Source organism: Mugil cephalus, chromosome 8 (assembly GCF_022458985.1).
Source record: "Mugil cephalus isolate CIBA_MC_2020 chromosome 8, CIBA_Mcephalus_1.1, whole genome shotgun sequence".
Lineage (NCBI taxonomy): Eukaryota > Metazoa > Chordata > Actinopteri > Mugiliformes > Mugilidae > Mugil > Mugil cephalus.
The window spans coordinates 27510205-27530673 of NC_061777.1; the positions used below are offsets into that span (position 1 = coordinate 27510205).

General features: G+C 38.4%; 1 protein-coding gene and 1 long non-coding RNA gene across 2 annotated transcripts; both read right to left on the reverse strand.

Annotated features, from left to right (window-relative positions):
- Window positions 1-2654: 2654 nt before the first annotated feature.
- LOC125012351 lies at window positions 2655-6348 on the reverse strand. Its single transcript, XR_007113272.1, has 4 exons — window positions 6222-6348; window positions 4998-5063; window positions 4217-4502; window positions 2655-4007 (listed from the first exon to the last, which is right to left on the reverse strand). It is a non-coding gene; the product is annotated as an uncharacterized LOC125012351 (long non-coding RNA).
- A 1580-nt stretch (window positions 6349-7928) lies between these two features.
- Window positions 7929-18511, reverse strand: erap1b (endoplasmic reticulum aminopeptidase 1b). The gene is made up of 19 exons (XM_047592520.1): window positions 18156-18511; window positions 17348-17868; window positions 16585-16723; window positions 16222-16356; window positions 15954-16074; window positions 15053-15207; window positions 14771-14884; window positions 14372-14503; window positions 14022-14153; window positions 13706-13789; window positions 13348-13505; window positions 13072-13151; window positions 11917-12100; window positions 11616-11772; window positions 10724-10908; window positions 10469-10630; window positions 10224-10364; window positions 8578-8659; window positions 7929-8249 (listed from the first exon to the last, which is right to left on the reverse strand). The coding sequence occupies exons 2-19, from the start codon at window positions 17836-17838 to the stop codon at window positions 8079-8081; spliced, it is 2823 nt and encodes a 940-aa protein (XP_047448476.1). The 5' UTR covers window positions 17839-17868; window positions 18156-18511; the 3' UTR covers window positions 7929-8078.
- Window positions 18512-20469: the final 1958 nt, after the last annotated feature.

The following is a 20469-nucleotide window of genomic DNA, read 5'->3' on the forward strand; positions in this document are numbered from 1 at the left end:
TACACACACAAACGTGGACACTTTCTCTCCGCATTGCTCTGGTATTCTTTTAACTGACCAGTATGCTTACACGCACAGCTGTATCCACATCCCATCCATTCCTTTTTATATTGGCTGTCTCCTCTCTGTCCGTACAGCCTGGGGAGGGGGGTTTCCTCCTCAAAATCTATTCCATGTTGCTTTCAGAGCAGCATCCGTATGCAAAATTAAGACCATGATGTGTGTACTGTTTAACTTGCAAAGATCTAAATCAAATAATCTAGATAACATCTAACATATTCATGAAGATTATGAAAATAGTCAGTGGTTAAATAAAAAGCTATTAACAGATTTGCTGATTCATATGAACCTTGAGCCGCCTCCTCTCAGTGAAGCTTCTATTGCTGTCTTTTTGCCACACTTGACCTTTAACACATTTGGAAAGTAAATCCGTTTTTGGTACCGAGTCAAATCTCTTGGCATGTGCCAAACTGTTCACCAAGCTGTGCAATCGCTCATAGTAGCAAAAAAACAGGCAAACAACTTAATAGTTCAAGTTGACAGATGTTGAACTTCAGCTGCTTTGCTGCACTTGTAGCTACAACCTTCAGAACTGCCATAAAAAAATAACTTAACTTCTAACCTTTTAGAAAATCTAGGACCATCTGATTGTACCTATTGGAGTGATATTTCCAAATTTGCTGGGAAAACATGTTGTAAATACTATAAACACAGCACTGCCACCTAGTGTTGAGTTTTCATTATGTCAGTTTAAGGTTAGGTAAAGACCAAGTTTAAGACTTCAGAGATGAGTAAGTCAATATACCGACCTCTGTAGTGATGGACACAGCTCTATCTGCATTTGTTTGTGTGCATTTGAAAACAACAAAACACAAACAAACAAACAAACAAACAAACAAACAACCACAACAGAGGAGGTAGAGGGCAAATAACAACTTCAATTTTCCATTTATGATTTATTGGTTACTGCTGTGGAGGCTGCCAAGAAACTCACACTGTCTCCCTATTCGTTCTGTGTAATTTGTCTTTTTATAAATAGCATGATCTGGGCTCTTGAGAGCTATAATGCTGACAGTTGTTGTCATAAAAATACACTGTGATTCTGAAGCACAGGAGGGCAGATTAGCTAGGATTTTATGCTAATGTGTACACACAGATACATGTGGACACGGACAGAGCTCAGTAAAGCTATTTTTTGGAGAAGAGGATTTTCTCTTGCCATAGGCCTGCAGATGACATCACCCAGAGTTGCTATTAAACACTTCAAAGGTTTGTGTTCCTCTTAACAGATATGGATCATAGATAGTAGCGAGGACACATATTAGCTGTATATAAGCATGTCTACACAGTGTTAGTGACTGGGGACATACTCTGGCTTAGTCAGCAAGCAGTACATGTCACAGAACAGATGTAAGTTGCGTTGTGATTTCAAGATAATCTTCTTGCAGTGTAGTCCAAACTTCTCTCCATGATGGACATCATCTCCAGCACTCCATACAGTGTTCTTGTTGACCACACAAACATATTCATTTGGACCTTCCATAACCATGCAGTTATATATTTCTACCTTTTCTGCTGAAAAATAATTTAACTTAATATTATTTTGCTGTTACAAGAAAGCTTATATATAAAGTTTTAGCCAAAACATAGCTAACCCAACATACACTGATCAGACATAACATTATGACCACCTTCCTAATATTGTGTAGGTCTCCTGTGTGCCTCAGTTGTGATTCATCAGAGAATGGACATGGGTCTTCTGGGGGTGTCCTGTGGTATCTGGTAACAGAATGTTGGTAGTGGGGCCTTTGGGTCCTATGGGTTGAAGGGAGGGGCATCTGTGGATCATCCCACAGATACTTGATCAGTTTGGGTGTGCGTATTTGGAGGCCAGGTCAACACCTTATTCTGTTTTTCGTGTGCTGTGTGGGGGAACCTGTTTTCCAGCAGAACATTGAATTGTCACAAGATGGTCAATGTTGTTTGTTTCTCTTGTCAGTGTTCATAATGTTATGCCTGATCTGCATATGTTTGACTGTTTGAGCTTTTAACATTCTAGTGACATCAACCTTGGAAAGAAACTGGAATTACCCTTTGTCACCTGAAGATGTTATGCCCACAGAAACTGTGTTGAAAAAGAAGTAAAATATCATTTTGACCTAATCATGTGGTATTATAGGTACATGCAACACATGCTAAAGGTCCATGTTGTGCTGAGGTAAAAAAACAAACAAACAAAAAAACAGCTGCATTTATAACTCACAGTACATTACTAAGTTCATACAGTGATAATACGACCCATTAAGTACATTAAGTTAAATAAGAAATTATGTTGGTTGTTTCTTTTTTCACAATTTCCCTGTGGGGACTAATAAAGTGATCTTGAATCTTGAATCTTGTGACAATTAGAAACTGGTGTGTGATAAACTTGTGTGTGATCTGACCCCTGATCACTAAACAAGGAAGTCCAGCTCAAATATATCACGTGACAAGGCTTGAGTGTTGACTGTGATCCGACCTATCGTTTCAGAATCACTTTATTAGTTTGCAGTAGTTTTCCCAAGCAGGTTTTTTATCATTAGAATGAATGCAAACTCCACTGCCCCTGAAGACATTGTTTAACTTCAGAAACAACAAAATAAAATCAAACTACATCTTGGCAAAACACATTAACTTTTATTCCACTTTCGTTAAAATACATTTCATTGTGGAATTACATCACTGTACTTAATATATACTGTATTGTCAAATGAGTTTTTTTATATATGACATACACATATGCCAATATCATCATAATAAAAAACTTAAATTTGAAATATGGTATTTTGTTAATTAATGTAGAACGGTGTCTGTAGATTTCTATAATGAACCTCTCTTTCCTTGCCTACATGACATAGTTGTCTCTTTAGACCTTTAAGTAGACCAGCTACCTTATATGTTGCTCACATTTCGACCTGAGATTCAAAGATTTGTGTCATTTGCATAGCATTTAGCAGTGAGTTGGAGCAGGCTTACTAAAGAAAATGCACAAGTATACAAGAATGCATACTAATCAATAATTTAACTTAAGGATAGAAAACCTATTCAGGCACCCTTCATGTCTCTGCCTTCATCCTAATGCTACTTTCTTGTATATAAGTTCCGAACATCAATTAAAGGGCACCCAGAGAACACATACTGACCCTCTGTAAACAGTGGTCCAAACAAGTGGTAACTTCAATAAAAGAAAATGCATTTCTTAATCAGCATCTGGATCAGTAGTTAAAACACTGTTAGTGACAGAATGTAATGTCGAGTAGATGATAATGGTAAATATCTAACTCATGATTGTGACTATTTGGTTTGATGATTGCTAAATATCAAGTTGATTTTAGACAGCCAAGGTCAGTTCATCATGGAGGTGTGCTACATATTAAGTACCATCACATACTGTCTAAATTTAGTTCAAATGGCAAAGGTTACAAAAGTCAGTTTATACAAAATAAGACACAATAATTTCACTTGAAGATTACATAAATTAGTAAGACAAGAGGTAGAAAATAATAATAATAGTAATAATAATAATAATAATTTATAAATAATTAAGTGCACAAAACAAGTTTGGATCCTAACCAAACTAACTCACGTGCAAACTCCACCAAACACGTCAAACACATATCCCAGATTAGTGCAATTATGTGCTCAGATTTTATTTTGACAGCTGTCATATAAGGGAGTAAAATCTGGATGGGTTGAGTGTTATGGAAAATGTACTTAAACCTGTGGCCTTGATTCTGTGGCTTTGATCACAATGATAAAAAAAAAAAGAAGAAGAAGAATATGAAAACAAACTTGCGGTATTTAAGAGAAGTGCACGCAGCAGATCAGTAAAACTCAGATGTTATGGCTGAGTCTGCTTGTCAATCGAAAGAGTCCATGTCAGCTGACGTTGTCATGTCAGACAAAGGAATGCTATGTTCAGTGTAAGCAGGAGGTGAATCATCTGGCTTAAGTTCTTGCTGAAATATCTAGAAAGAAAACAGCAACAACATAAAATTAATAGATAGATAGATAGATAGATAGATAGATAGATAGATAGATAGATAGATAGATAGATAGATAGATAGATAGATAGATAGATAGATAGATAGATAGATAGATAGATAGATAGATAGATAGATAGATAAGGAAATAAAAAACTGAGATATTTGCTATGTTGCTCTAGGGTGAGAATCACCTCATTATAGGAAGGTGGGAGCCCTCTGTGGATTGTAGTGCTGTATCTTGGTGGTGTGTGGTGCTCATCAACATTTTCATCAACACCACTACGCTGGGATTCATTGTCCTCCTGTGGCAGTCCTCTGGGGAAGGGGATGAAATATATTGACCGTGAGGGTCCGTCATGCTCACTGCGTCTCCAGACCTCCCTCTCTATCTCCTCTTGCCTTAAGCGACCGCATGCTCTACAGAACATGATGCAGAATATGATGGAGAATCCAAAGCCTATGATGCCTAGGAAGATCCTTGAAGAGAAGAAAGATTGAGGTGCGCACAAAATAAGAGTTTTATTGATTGACAAGTCAGGTAACACTGTACAGCACTACTCCCTCTCTCTTCCAGTGATAACAGCTTCTAATCTGTGTTATATATGTAATATATATGGATCATAAGAGGCCCCCATTTACATTTCTCTGGGGTAATTGCACATTACAATACTGACATGCAAGATGACACACTGTGCATTTCTTTATATGGCTAAGAAAATAATACTTTTTGCAAAGCATAGCTCATTTAACAAACACACACACACAAAAAATCATTTCATATGTACTACACAATGACATCTTCATCAGTTGTGAAAACTCAAAGCTTGTGACAAATTTAGGATTTTGCTTATCTGTAAGAAGTGCTTATCTGTGGTCATTGTGCAATCTTAGTTGGTACATACAGATGGTGATTCTGTAGAACCATCCAGTAAAGAAAAAAAAATAATGGTAACAAAGGATAAGGTGTCTTACTCTATTACGAGACTCGGGGGTAATAAATCCATTGGATCAAAATGGAAGTCAGCAACCACCAAGAATCTGAAAAGCAAACAGGGACAACATTGAATATCAGTAGACTTCTTTGGGAACATGCTGATGCCCTCTATGAAAAAAAACTTCAGTGTTTTTATCATCTGCATCAATTTAAAGACCATATTATACTCTTAATGAACAGCCCATACATGTTTTGTTTTGTTTCGTTTTTTTTTTTGTTTGTTTTTTTTGCCAAACAGAATGATCCAATAGTGTATTACATCTGTGTCTGCTGTACATGGAGGAATAACTGATTTTTAGAAGATGACAAGTCAAACGTTTGTCCTGTAGTAACCTCATGTGGTGCCCAGTCATTCAGCCTGTTTGCTTTTGCTGCTGCTATTGCGCAAAGGTCTTATGAGTACATGTGTTTCCATATGCTTGTAAAATCCATTGATCTCAAAGAATATTAAGGAAATGAGTTATAATTAGCTTCTAGAGATATCAGTATTTCTGAAAGCTAGTTTTGAAGTCAAACTTAGGTCAATATATCACAAGAAAATTGTCTTGTTTTGAGCCACCATCATATATTTGCTCACTTTTAATACAGTTTGGGCAAAATGCATTCTACAGTCTCATTTCCCTGAAATCACACTTCCCTGAAAAACAACTGCAGCAATCAGTAGTATTAACTCTAGAAAGGTATCACTAAAGTAATAATGAATAGCACCTGATGTCATTTTGAAGGTTCATTAGTTTTTGTGATCTAGTGGAAACTAGACAAAATGCCCACAAAACATTACTGATCAGGTCACAATCAAATTAAAATACAGCGAGAAGCCCCACAAGGTCATTTGTTTGAAAGAGAGGACTGAGGGTTGGTTCTGGGACCTTCTGTAAGTTGTATAAGAAATGTATTTAAGTCTGTGATCAGTCCATACACAAGTGCTATGAATGAAAGGAGTTATTAAAGCGTGGATCTGAATGCGCCATTAAACAAAAACCAGCAAACAAACCTTAAAGGAAATTACATGAGAACTAGGTGAGGTCAGAATTCACAACAACTGATTAGGCCACATCTGTATCGTTCACCACGCACAACCAAAGCGGAACTGTGTTTCATTTAAAACACTGTATATTGAAATTACATTTCACTAATTATTCTTTTTTGGTTGATTTCATAAACAAGAACCGAACCAAAAGGAAAATTCCTTGAGCTCTTACCTTCAGTCTCGAGATGTCTCCTCAGGTGTGGTACTGAGAGGGCAGAGTACACTTTTTATTGTGGGTGTGTTTATGCAGGGCAGTGAGAGCGAAGCCTATGTGTTCATTAGCCACTGAAAGACATCCAGAAAATGTAGTATCCTTAGTTGTATAAGAAATGTATTTAAGTCTGTGATCAGTCCATTCACAAGTGCTATGAATGAAAATATTCTCTGATATATGTGGATTTACCGTATATGTGTTGTGGTTGTAAAGTGTTTATAACTTTAGACTAAAGGTCCATCAGATGAATTTATGGCAGCAGAAGATTTAAAGTAACAACTTCCTTTTTCTCCATAGGTGAGAATTAAGTCACCTTAGAAACAAGAGCGGCAGAGTGACAGTGAACTTACATATATGGAAATAAACTGCTTTTCATTAACTCAGGTCAACTCAGGTCAACTCCTCATCAGAGGAGTAAAAAGAAACAAAGGTTACCCCGATATGACTCTCTGTGAGTGAACATGCAAGCTTTATCAGATGAAGAACAGTAACAGAATGCAATAAGATCCAACAAATACTAATAAATATCGGGTCAAATTAACTTTATTGGTTCTACATTTCATTCATTTGGAGTTGAACAGAATTATTAACTGCAGAAAAACAATACACAAGACATACACTGAGTTGAATAAGCTAAACCATTTAAGTAGATCACAGTAAACGACTTTTAAACATGCTTTATATATTGATATTTTTATTGTTGGAAAGTTAAATAGTGCAAAAACCCTGTGTGTGTTTGATATGGGGAACCAGCAGTGTGGTTATGAGCTTTAAATTTCAGTTCAGCAGTGCATGACCTGTGTAAAATGCTGTCCAGTTTAGATGGGGGTGTCTCAGCATTCAAGTGTAGCCACTGTACTTTAGATATTAACATATCTTCTGTGTTTTTCCCGAGGGTGAATCTTTTTTGTTTCTCTTGTTGTTTTGCCAGGCGATGGGCAGTGGTTTAACTACAGTGAGTCTTTACAATATAAATAACAATGGTTCCAATGTCCAGTGCATTTCTTTTGTGCAACATTTAATATTTGTGTAACACAGCAGAATGTCCACATTGTTGCTTTCTGCAGCAATAATACAATATTAATCAAAAATGACTTCAAAAAATAGAATTCACACCTGTAAAAACACTCACCCGCTTAATTTCCAAAACACACTTAAGTACCAAAGCACACATGCACAAATATAACTCCAAGCAGAATAATTCAGACATCCACTGCTTCCCCAATGTGTTTTATGTCCTTTTTTCTTTTTGTGTGGATACATATCTATGTCCTAAAGGTCATTTAGAAAACCTAATAAGATGTGTATTGATCTGGAAAAGCACTTATTTGCCCACTCAATTTCAGGCTACAGTTTAGAGAAGTCATGGTCAGTCAGTACTGGGGTTAGATGAGCTTTTCTAAAGCGTGACACGTAATGTTGTGTAATTTTCTTTAAATCTAAAATCTAATTTAATTAGATTTTATAATTTAATAATATACTATAATATATTATATATATATATATATATATATATATATGTATATATATATATATATTTTATATATATATATATATATATATATATATATATATATGTATATATATATATATATATATATATATATATATATATATATATATATATATATAATATATATATGTATATATAATATAATAATAATTTACATCTGAATTATTGATCTTGATGTTGGGTTGCAGTACATGTTTCATCATCACCATGTCTAGTCATTTCTTTTATGATCTGGAGCCACACCTGTGTTTCTGTCTGTAATGTCATAACCATTCACAGCTGACATTTTGTTATCACAGGAGTTACAGATCCTCATGAGGCACTGGGTGGGTGCGTTTGTTCAGCCAAGCCTGGAGCAGAGGGACATTTGCATCCATCCAGCGAATGTTCTCTTCGATGGTCTCATAGCTCTGCTGGATGCATCTCATCTCTGAGCCTGTCTCCTCAGTCAGGGAGCCAAAGAAACTTCGTATCTGAGAATGCGCAGAGGAGGGAGACTTAAATCATTGAATTTGTTTGACAATCTCAAAAAGCATCATATTAGAACCACAACAGCAAGATAATAAAAATAACCTGCAACTAAAGATCAAAAAAATCCAAAATATATGATTTATATGTTTTATGATTTAAATATGAATTAACCATATATAAATTGATTATGTTCATATAGTAGATCCTACTGCTTGGATAATGTAAATGCCAACAACAAACGTACTAAACTTATGAATGAATGTAATATAAATGAATGTTACATTTTTATTATTTTTTTTTTAATGTAAAAACTGATGTGGACACACTTACTTCATCCAGCATCTCCCTGGTAGAGTACTGGTTGGTCACCCCAGTCACCATGTGTGATATGGTGCTGGAACCAAGGTCAAACCTGTGGCATTGAAGCAAACACAGACTCAATTTAAAGTTCACATTTGTTGCACAGTTTAGAAAGGGAACAACAACATTGTGCAGTGTCTACATTTATGACTTCAACTTGACCACGTAGTTAAATATCCATCTGCGAAAATAAAGAAATGTCGTTTCTTATTTTAGGACAGCTTAGTGGTATGGTGGTTAGCACTGATGCCTCACAGCAAGAAGGTCTGGGTGTGACCAGGGCCTTTCTGGATGGAGTTTCCATGTTCTTCCTGTGTCTGCATGGGTTTTCTCCAGATATTCTGACTTCCTCCCACCTCCAAAGACATGCTCGTTAGGCTGATTGGTGACTCTAAATTGGCTGTAAATGTGAGTGTGAGTGTAAGTGTGAATGGTGACAGACTGGCGACCTGTCCAGGGAGTATCCCATCTCTCACCCAATGACAGCTGAGATAGGCTCCAGACCCCCCGCAATCCTTTAGAGGACAAGAAGTTATAGAGGATGAGAATGAGATGAGTTTCTTATTTTTAGGAAAAGCTGAATTAACAAACACGGCTTGGAGGAGAACAGACAGAAAAGCCTAATGAGATATTTTTTAAAAAAATATCCTGTCCTTGTAGCTGTTAGAAAACTAAATAATAAACAAATCTATATAAGAATTTAGGGGAGGATGGAAGGAGTATGGGGAGAGCCATTCAGTCCCTGTACCAAAGGAGTGTGAGTCTGGTCCGTGTAGTCGGTTGTAAGTCAGACTTGTTCTCGTTTGGATTCCGTCAGGGCTGCACTTTTTACAGTTCTGTTAATAACTTTAATGGACAGAATTTCTAGGTGTGGCCAGGTCGCTGGAGGGTGTCGAGTTCGGTCAAGTCTAAGGTCATGGTCCTCAGTCGGAGCGGCGTCTGCAGTGATGCGGGCGCTTAACTGATCTGTTGTTATGAAGAGAGAGCTAAACTGAAAGATGAAGCTCTCAATTTACTGGTTCCAACCCTCATCTATGGTCATGAACTTTGGGTAATGATTGAAAGAACAACATCGCGTATACAAGCACCCGAAATGAGTTTCCTTCACAGGGTGGCTCGGCTTTGAGATAGGGTAAGAAGTTCAGAGTAGAACTACTGCTCCTCCGCGTCTAGAGGAGTCAGTTGAGGTGGTTCGGGCATTTGGTAAGGATGCCTCCCGTTAGAGGTCTTCTGGGCATGTCCCACCGGAAGGAGACCTGGGAGCACCTGGGGATTCCTCCAGAGGAGTTGGTGGAAGTGGCTAGGGAGAAGGCTGTCTGGAGTTCCCTGCTGAAGCTGCTGCCCTCGCGACCCAGATAAGCGGAAGACAACGGAATTGAACGGAGCATGTGCAAAATAACCACTATCACAAATTCATTTTGAGAAATGAATAACACTTGTTATTGTGCTTCACATTTATCAAATTCTGACTCATCAGTCAAACCCCAGTTCCTATGTTTTCATGCACAGTTGAGTCTCTTGCACAGTACTGTATGTCTGTTTAACTTTTTGCTGAAAAGGTTAATCACTACATACTTATGCATTGCACGGTATGAAAAGCTATAGAGCAGACTGACTTTTTGATCAGGGTGTTCCAGTTGGCCCGGAGGAAATCCCAAGCCAGTTCGTAGCCGTGACAGTTCTTACTGATGGAGACAACCACGTCTGGGAGGTCCTGCGTCTTCATCACCTCACCATGGAGGCTCTGTTCCATCATCCTGCCGACAGAAAGACAAGGGCAGAGGAACAGCAGAGGAAATTACATTTCCTTTTCTTTAACCAGGATTTGTGGTTTGTTCTAGGTTTCATTTTGTCTACACACCACTTGAGCTTGTCCTTCAGTGGGCTGACAGCCATGGCAACCTTCATGCGGCTCTTGACAGACATCTGCAGGGAATGGCGGTACTTCTCAAACAAGAAATCCCACCCTGCTGGTGTTCGAGCTCCAATCACAAACACGGCCATTGTGACGTCAACAGGAAGGCTTCAAACAAAAAAGAAAAACTATATGAAAACCTTACATCATCAATGTTGTTAGTGGAGCTCTGGGGTACTTTTTAGGACTATGACCCCTGACCTCATGTTTCCATCTGAGTCCTTCCACTGCTTGAAGAGCTGGGTGGCTTTAGTCACACATGGAGCGTAGTTCCTGACACAGGCAAACAGTAGCAGGTAACTCCTCAGCACTCGCTCAGACACTGAACCAGAGTCAGACCACTCCTGCCGATCAATCAGTCCCTGGAACAGGTCTATAATATAGCCCTGAGAAACACAATCAGCCACTGGATAAATTCTTGTCGCATGGGATTATAAATGAGATAGCTGAACATATTGCATATTAGTTGCAGTTTCATATCACTACAGATTCATGTTACTGAAGGTTTAATAATTTGTGTCACAGTCAAGATACATTTAGAAATTATGGTATTTATGGATCAATAATATGATTTCAGCATTGTGTTTAGCATACTAAACTGATATGTTGTATACTTTCATTCTTGCTGCTACTTTTTTATTACAACTTTCTCCACCCATTCCACTGTGCCTTCACACACTTGTTCACCACTTTTTCAAACTCCATTGACCCTAAACATTTAAAGTCCTGCACCTTCTGTACCTTTGCTCCTCTGCTACCTTCTTCTGTGCTTCACACAAACACACAATTCTGCCACTAATTTCACTCTATTCCACTCTGAAAAGCAGAAAATGTGCCACCAGTGCAAGGGAAGAAGACACTTGCACGTTGATAAACATGAATGCCCAAAACACAGATTTAAAATATGTTAACAAACATTCATCAAAAAAGCGCTCAACTTAATTCCGTCACTTCATGTGGACATTTTAACTTTTGTCCCCCATTAAGAGTCCAAGCAAGTTCAACTTTAGGACATACTGGTTATAAGACTGCTTTTTATCAACACAACATATTGTCTTTTCTCTGGTGTGTCACGTGTGCTGCCTTCACTGACCTTCATCTGGTTCTCCAGCACAGTCATATCTCTCTTCTCCATCAGTTTGTAAAGAGGCACGAGCTCTCCAAAGCCCTGAGTCACAGCCATGACCTCAGTCTCTTTGGACAGGTAAAGTGAGAGCTCCAGAGCGGTATCCAGCCTCACCTTCCCTATACTGCAAAAATTATTTCCACAAAGTTGGTATTTAGGTAAGTATTCCTTATGGAAGTTCTGGGCAAGATTAAAATGCACCTTAGTCAAACAATATGAGACATTGTGTGATGTTGGATAAAAGTATAAATTCCATCTTTAAACAGACCTGACCAGCTGGAAGACGTTATGGATGAGGCTGGCCCGATCATTGCCTGTGAGGGCTGTGTGGTTGTGTTGCAGCAATCTGATAATTGAGTTCCATCCTTCGTCTGCATAGTGAACCATGTAGTAGCCACTCATGTCCACGTTAAACTTCACCCATTCCACCTCCTCGGGTAGGTACAAGACATCTAAATGGGAAGGGGAGCCAGATTTGAGATGAAGTTTACTCATGACTTAAAAATGTCATGTATATGAGTAAACGAGTCAAATCAAATGACTTAAAAGGTTGTTTAGAATGGAAAACAATTTGAGCTTTCTTTGACCAAAGTTTTTGTTGGGGGTAGCTTGTCTGGAACTGCTATGCTCGGATCAGATTATCTGATTTGCTCTGGCAAAGATCTGCCAGGCCAATCAAATAGTTTGGGCTCGCTTTATGCAGTGATGGACAGTAGAGTAACAGCAATTTATTATTATTCATTAGGTTGACCAGTGAAATCAAATGTTTATCTAACAAACTTATTTACTTTTAGGTTATGCAATTACTCCACTCGTGCTCACAATTCATTGGCTCTTAATATCCCAAATGTTAGGACTGAGGTAGGAAATGTTGCCTTTGAATATTTTGCACCAGTCAAATGGAATAATTTTTTATTATCACGATTTCCATACACCCTGAATTTACATGTACTTTTTTTTCTCCTTGTGATCTATGATTTGCCTTGCCTCATGTTTATGTTTATTGTATGTATTGTATATTGTACTGATGGATTGTTTGTCATTGGAAAAGAGAGCTTGCTCTCAATTGACCTCCATGAATAAATATAGAAAGATAGAGCTAGAGATAGAGCTCTTGATTAAACTGTGTTTTATTTTTTTGAAACTACTGAATTGTATTGTTTTACGGACACATGCTTCTATCATTTTAAAAACACCATTTTAGTGTTTTAATTCAACACAGTTTAACAACGACAACTAAACATTACAAGAGTCATGAAGGAGGATTTAGTACAGGATAACAGGCCACACTTTTGTCATTTTGTAGTTGCAACAGTCATCACTCAATCATTTAAATTTAACCTAAAATCTAAAATATTTTTTCAATGGCACTCGCAAATGAAACCATAAACCACACTCATCTCACTGAGCAAAATAAACTCACCAGTCTTTGTCTTAAGCAGGAAGCGCTGAATGGTGCTGGAGGCACTGGTCATGTACGTAAGTGGGATCTGCCACAAGAATCTAGCAACATGCAAAAATGTATACAAGTTTGATGTTGCAATAAATTAAACGATTTGTCAATAAACTGATGTATTTCTATAAATCATATACATGGGTTTAAAATATACTTCCAATGAAATGAGACCTCAGCAAAAACATAGTTTAGTTAGTTTACACCCATGTTGCATGCCATTACAATCTCAGTTTGACAGTTTACCCTTCAGTGAGGGATTGGTTGTCAGTCTTTAGGTAACGCTCCTGACTGAGCTTGACCTCGCGACCTCTGACTTCCACAGTGACCAGAGGGAAGCCCTCCTGCAACGTCCAGGTTTCCATGATGGCCTTGACATCCAGCTCATCTCCAGAATACCACTTCTGTGTAAGAATGCACACATCACGTATTAAGATACACGACAAATGTGTTAACATCATAAACAGTAACTTATGAGAAATACATACATACTAAAAATATTTCATTTGGATAATCCTGCTTGCTAATTGTGATGTTGACTGTGTCTGCTCAGTCAGTTTGCTTTGTGGAATCTGGTTACTACAGAACAAAAGAAAATACGTACAGAAGCTCCAGACTGCAGTTTGCGTTTGGAGCAGAATGCTGCATGTTTCAGTCGGCCTTGGTCCAGATTATCTGAGTTACAGATCTGAGGGTGAGAGGCACAAAATTTAGCAGAGAACACAAAACTTATGCTTACAGACATGTTCAATGTGCATTCTTAAACACAGCAGGCCTTACACAAAGATGAGTTTAAATGATAACCCAACATGAGAGCTGGAATCAGCTTCTGAAACCTGGGCAGTCTGTCAAGATGTTCACCATCATGTACATGTATACGGAGGTTTAGCCAAACATACACACAAACACACACCACTCACATCAGTCAGACTCTCCCACAGGTGGCTGTTCACAGTGTTTTGGTAGCTGTAGCGCTTGAGGTATCGGATGATGCCAATCTCAAAGGCCTCAGGAGTGAGGAAGTCCCGCAGCATGTTCAGAATGCATGCTCCCTAAAAAAAAATACAGACATGCTGAAAATTAACAATCCAAACCTCTTTTACCTGTATGTTAATGATAATCGTTACATTGTGGGTTAGGATTTAGGTATAACCCTTTCATGTAATTTATGATGATTATGCAAATTATGTCCAGATTAATCTCTGTATGGTTTCAGTGGTCTATATGCATCAGCATCAAATAGCTGATTTGTCCGGCAGAATGAACTGACCTTGTCATATGACACATCGTCAAACATCTCCTGGATCTGTGTTGGGTTTTCCACAGGTGTCGAGACAGGGTGGGAGGAGCTGAGGGAGTCCACTTCCATGGCCTCAAAACATTTTCCTAAGAAGAAGTCATCCTGGAACAAAGGGATGGAATGTATTCTTCTCTAACGGAATAATAACTTATTCCGCTAGTGTATAGAACTAAAATTTAAAATCAATAGATGCAGAAGCATGTAGCAACATGTAGAAACAGATATGAAATAAATTTGAGTTATATAACAATATAAAAATATACTGCTGTGTAAAAAAATATGGCCTTCCTACAACAGTAAACCATTTCTTATAATATAACTTTTAATAGAGAGAAAAAGAGAAATGAGTTTTCCATGTTTCACTCTCACCACTTGCAGTTCTGGATAGGTGATATCAAGGGAAATAAACTCCATGAATTTGGCAAAACCCTCATTGAGCCACAAGTCATTCCACCACTCCATCGTCACCAGGTTCCCAAACCACTGGACAGGTTGGAAAACATGTCAGAACAGTATTGAGGACACAAATGCATCTGTCCTGTCAAACTACTCTAAGGATCAATCATGTTGATGTTGAGCATAAATCCTTACAAACTATGACACCAATTTGATATATTTATTATTCCCTGCCAACAGACACAGGGCAGTTACCTGGTGTGCAAGCTCGTGGGCGATGACCTTGGTGATGCCCAGTTTATCAGAAGCTGAGGACCTTTCAGGATCAAAAAGGAGGCCGGTCTCTCTGTAGGTGGTCAGCCCCCAGTTCTCCATTGCACCAGACTGGAAGTCAGGGATAGCAGCCAGATCTGCAAAAGGTAACATTAGGGACAAAAACTAAATATAGTACATTCATGTCACCTTCTGGTCTTATTGGCTGTCTCTTGAGGTCACCTGTGAAGTTACACTCCTGAATCTGCATTGGCACAGTGAACACACCTTCAACATGCAAACCACCAAATTTTCCACACAAGATTATAAACAGATAGACTTGTGATAAATATTTTCAGTAATAATCAGAGTAACAGTTTGCCTCATGTAGAGACATCAATCAGAACGGATTGGCCTAAACACAAATGAATGAACCTGGAAACAAGGTGGTCAGCACCATGGCCGCAAACAACATTCTAACTTGTGCAACTTCTTCTAAATATAAGTTATAAAGTTGGATAATTAATAATGGATTATTTCTGACAAACTGGCCTTATTAAACCAGTTGTACTTAATTGATTAATGGTTTGGGGCATATATGAACACATCATTTTACTTAGCATCTGCATAAACACAGTATTGTCCATGACTGACAGAGATAGATGGGTGCTTTCTTAAACCCATTCTATCCTAAAACATTTATTGAGTACAGTTTTGAGTAAAGCAAATAGAGTACAGTGAGTACAGTAAATAGAAAAACTAACAACTAGATCCAATCAGTTCTTTGGGAATAAAAAGTTATTTTTTACAAAATCTAACTGTAGGTACTGCTATTTCTGTGGCCTCGCCCCATCATAAAACAAGTAAAACGGTTGGTTAGAACATGTACTGTGTTTCAACAGACCTTGTTTGGGAAGTGGGTAAGGAATATCAAAGTAGTCATCGTAAAAGTCCAACAGCTTGACAGCAGCATCCAATGCAAAGGCTGTCTGGTCGATCTTCTCAGGGACAGCATAGACTGAAATCTGATGGGAACCGTATGAAAATAAAAATAAAGCAATGTTGTATTCATTAACAGATGTTAATTTAAAACTTTAAAGGGTACATATTATAGAAGATGTTACAAGTATTTCGGATAATATGGACAGCATACTGTATGATGTGCCTCTCACCTTGACACCATGCTGGGTGGTCTTGCTCACAGACAAGAAGTCTGAAACAATGTAGGCTACCAGGTAAGTGCTCATTTTTACAGTGGTGTCAAAGTAATCCTTGAGCAAACCTCCCGGCAGCTCCACTGTTTTGACCTGAGAGAAGCAGGTGAAAGAAAAGAAAAGAAAAGAAAAGAAAAGAAAAGAAAAGAAAAGAAAAGAAAAGAAATGGAGAGAGCATATGGTGAAAGAAAATTATTATCTGGCTTAACTGGCTTTTTCATTAATTTCTGACAGCCAATATAAAGGCAGACCATTCCTCTTTCCAATAATGATTTTTTATTATTGTTTGAAGCAAACTGACACTTCTGTATTTGTGTGTACCTTGGGCATGTTGGATATCGCTATGTGACGTGGCTCTCGTATGATGCTTATAGTGAAGTTGGCTTTAAAGGCAGGCTCATCAAAACAGGGGAAGGCTCCACGAGCAAAGGTCGCCTCAAATTGTGTGGATGCCAGGACCCTGAGTATGCAGGAGGAGATTACATGAAAGTGAATGAATTAAAGCCATTACAGGTGGAATTTTTCAGCATCAACTGAAGAACACAAGTGAATTTGTTCTATTTTCTAGAAACAACCCCTCTTTCCTTAATGCTACTGATCCTAGTGATAATATATATATATATGTGAAAGTTCTCAGTCATCCAGATTATGGCATTTCTCAAGAACAAAAGCTAAAACAAGGGCAAATGGTCTTGTGGAGTTTCATGAGGATGTTTCAATTCTCATCTGATAACTGTAGAGGCTACTTGAATGGGTGACAAAATGTTTTGTTTCTAGCCCTTGTTTCACCTTATTTTTTGGGGGCAGACTAATAATGACAACACTGCTGATTCTAAATTAAGAATCTTATCTTTCTGGCCTTAATTGACACTGTATTTTGTCACTCCCCCCCCCTCAAACACTAAAGGAACTTATTGGCTTCATCACTTAAACTGGATCCTGTGATGTCGAATCCAATGCAGGAAAGAAATACCATGCATTTTTTTCTTGATTTCAAATATCTCTAAATTAATTCAGTAATGTGAGATATTCACAGAGCAACCTTCCTTTTAAATAAGATAATAAATATGTTTACTGGTCTTACCGGACCTCCCCGCTGCTGGTGCGGTAGCTGCTCTTATAGAAACCGTGGAAGCTGTCAGACAAGTTGGCAGCAAACTCCAACTGAACCTCATATTTTCTACCTTTGGTCAGCACTGAGTCTGACACCAGGGCAAGCTGATGAAAAGGGGGGTACTCCAACACCTGAAGGGGCTTCACACTTTCGGGTGCCAGGAGTACAGCACTGGATAACTGCATTTGCTTGGCATGGAGAATGATGGTACTGGTGTCCTCCAGTACATCTAGCTCAATACGGATGTTGCCAGAGAAGTTGAACGTGGTCAGGTTGGGGTGGATGTTCAGCTTGTAGTGGACAGGGATGACAGTTTTTGGGAGTCTCATGCGGTCCCAGGGGAACAGCTGGCCGTTTGTGGCTATAGGAAGGTCTTTGGCTTGGCCTTGATTTGGCAACTGCGCCCCGAATGAATGAGGAAAGTGAAGAAGGAACACTAGCAGGAGATAAGCCACTAACATGGTGACAATGGAAGCAGGAGATCCCCTCACCTGAAACACAAAAGGCAACATTAATGGTTAATATTTGCTTCTCACATGGTAAATACTTTACAACTCACTGATGGCAGATGTGTTGATCAAACTACTGCTACGAAAGCACTCAGTAAGACATGACAGTTGGAAGTGCAATACTTTCAATTTCACACATATTCCCATTCATCTATCAACTGCTCTCTTGTTATTGTTAGTTCCTCATTACACAATCTAATACCTTACACTGTTAATAACCAAATGAGTGACTGTATATATATATATTTATCAAAAAGTTCACAAATTACCGTGTGTTCTTCTGCACGCAGTTTCAGCACAAAGAGTGAAAGTGAAACTAGTGAAAGAGTTGCATGCTGGGAGAAACTACAACGCGGTCAGATATCATTAGAGGTCATTTAGTGCCTCAGTAACTGTAATTCAGGATAATCCTACACTTTGTTGATTCCTGGGCGTCTTTTCGTGCCTGCAGCTCTGCCTCCAGCTACAAGCACCCCCGGAGCGTTGAGACGTTTGAAGATATCCGTCATAGCTTTTAGCAAATTAAGAGTTAACGAAAAGCGACAATTTATTGAGTGGCGTTCATTCATCCCCCCATCACGGTTATAAAATGTACCAAGAATTAAAGTAGGAAACCGAAGGAAGAAAACAGGAAGTTCCGTCTTACAGCCTACAGTGGCATGTTAAACCACGAGAGGGCGCCATTGTTTTGATTAAAGACCATAACGTTTCAGCAAAATAGAAAATATTTATCTTGTTTCTCTTTGTCTGATTCTGTTAGGTTTTCTCACAGAATTATAACTCTACATGTCACCACTCATTCTAAAAAAAAGAAGGCTTTGACTTGATTCATAGTGAATGTACAAACACATGAGAGATATCTAATTTCAGAAAGTTTAATATATCAGAAATAATAAGACGTGGATACAGCTGAACCTCCAAACTGTTACTCTGTTGCTCAGCTACATCAGTCTTGATTAAACGACTGTAACATCTAAGAACACAAAAAAGAAGGAAGACATTTATTGAAGAAGACATAGGAGATGTTTCTTTGCTCAGACCACAAACGCCACAGCTGTACTCCATATATAATTTGTATTGTTCGTTAATTTGTAAGTTAATTTTTCCAAGGAAAGGAAATGTTCATCCGTCTCATACAAATGTCCCTCCAATCTGCAATCAGCATTACTATGTCTTACCGGATGGAAGGGGAATACAGCAGCTGTACTGGTATTAGGAAACAGATGCAAGGATTTTCTCTAGAAGCCTGGATTCATAAGAAATACGCAAAAATCTCTTTACCCCTTGGGAAAGTTTACTGTCCAACACAGGATTCATCGTCAAATAGGAGGTGAGCCTTAGGAGCCCATCTCAGAGCTCCTAAGGCTCAATGATAAAACAGGTGTTGTTGGGGCTCTGTGCAGCGCTGTCATACTGACTCCTACTCCTAATCCTTTATTGATTATGAAAGTGACAAAATACAAGAATAAGAAATAAGGGATGGAAATCTGAAAGTTAAAAGTATGTCAGTCCGAACTAATTTAAGGGAAAGAAAGAGCTCTAAAGAGATCCATTATGAAACATTGGACATTATAACATGCACATGTGAAAATCGACAAGTCGGATGATCCATTTGAGGTCTCCTTATGGAAACATTTTAAATTCATCATCATCATCATCAATAGCCAACCCATTATTGAATCACGCCTTTTATTTTGCCTCATCTTCTTTCACAGGGCGATGGCAAAAGTCCCCCATAAAGCCACCACCCCTAGAGACAAGCAAACAGTGCAGTTTATGTTAAAGAGGTGGTAGGCTCTGGAAACAGGTCTGGACCAGGGCTGGAGAGAAGAGTACACGGTCTGCCTGTCCTTCCCTGACCCTAAAAAGTTTACTGTAGATGAGGAAAAAGGTTGCTGAATTTTGTGGAATGAGAGTGCAAGTTTTATAAATTAATCAGAGATGCAATCAGCCACTATGAGTTGCTCATGTCAGTGAGTCCATCTGATGCTATGATGAGAAAATCATACTTCAGACCAAGAAGATCCTGAGTTGGTTCACCCATATGTAAGGAATTGATATAATTTGACATTGAAATATCAACAGTACAATCTAGTTATACCTAAATGCAGGATGTCACTATAAATGATAGTTAGTGAGATGAAATATAACACTTTTTACAGTAGTGATAGCTCAAAGGAAAGAAAGTCGTAGCAGTAACTAACTCATAGGACCCAAAGACCCCCACTAACAACATATTTTACCAGATTGACACCCTCAGAAGACCCATGTCCATTCTCTGATGAGTTAACTGTTTTGCAGCCACAAGAGAGACATACACAATATTAGGAAGCTTCCAGATGTTTCTGCAGGACACCCTAAGGTAAAAAAAAGAGAGAGAAAAAGAAAAAACTCAGCTTTGTCCACTCTGTTTGTATTTCCTTCCAGATAGCAAAATGGTTATTTGACCAAGGTAATCAATATACTGCAAATAACTTTACACCAATCAGGGGACGCACAGCGACTACCTCCACTTGAAGCACACAGTGAGCCTCAGGTCATCGCTATCACCAGATAGGGTGGATCCGGAAGAGCAGTTAAAGA

Coding starts and splice junctions, on each gene's coding strand:
- erap1b (XM_047592520.1), bottom strand. CDS start 17,838: ATGTTAGTGGCTTATCTCCTGCTAGTGTTCCTTCTTCACTTTCCTCAT. Junction 13,152..13,347: donor AACCAATCCCTCACTGAAGG/GTAAACTGTCAA, acceptor GCATGTTGCTAG/ATTCTTGTGGCAGATCCCAC. Junction 8,250..8,577: donor CCAGGGAGATGCTGGATGAA/GTAAGTGTGTCC, acceptor GCGCATTCTCAG/ATACGAAGTTTCTTTGGCTC.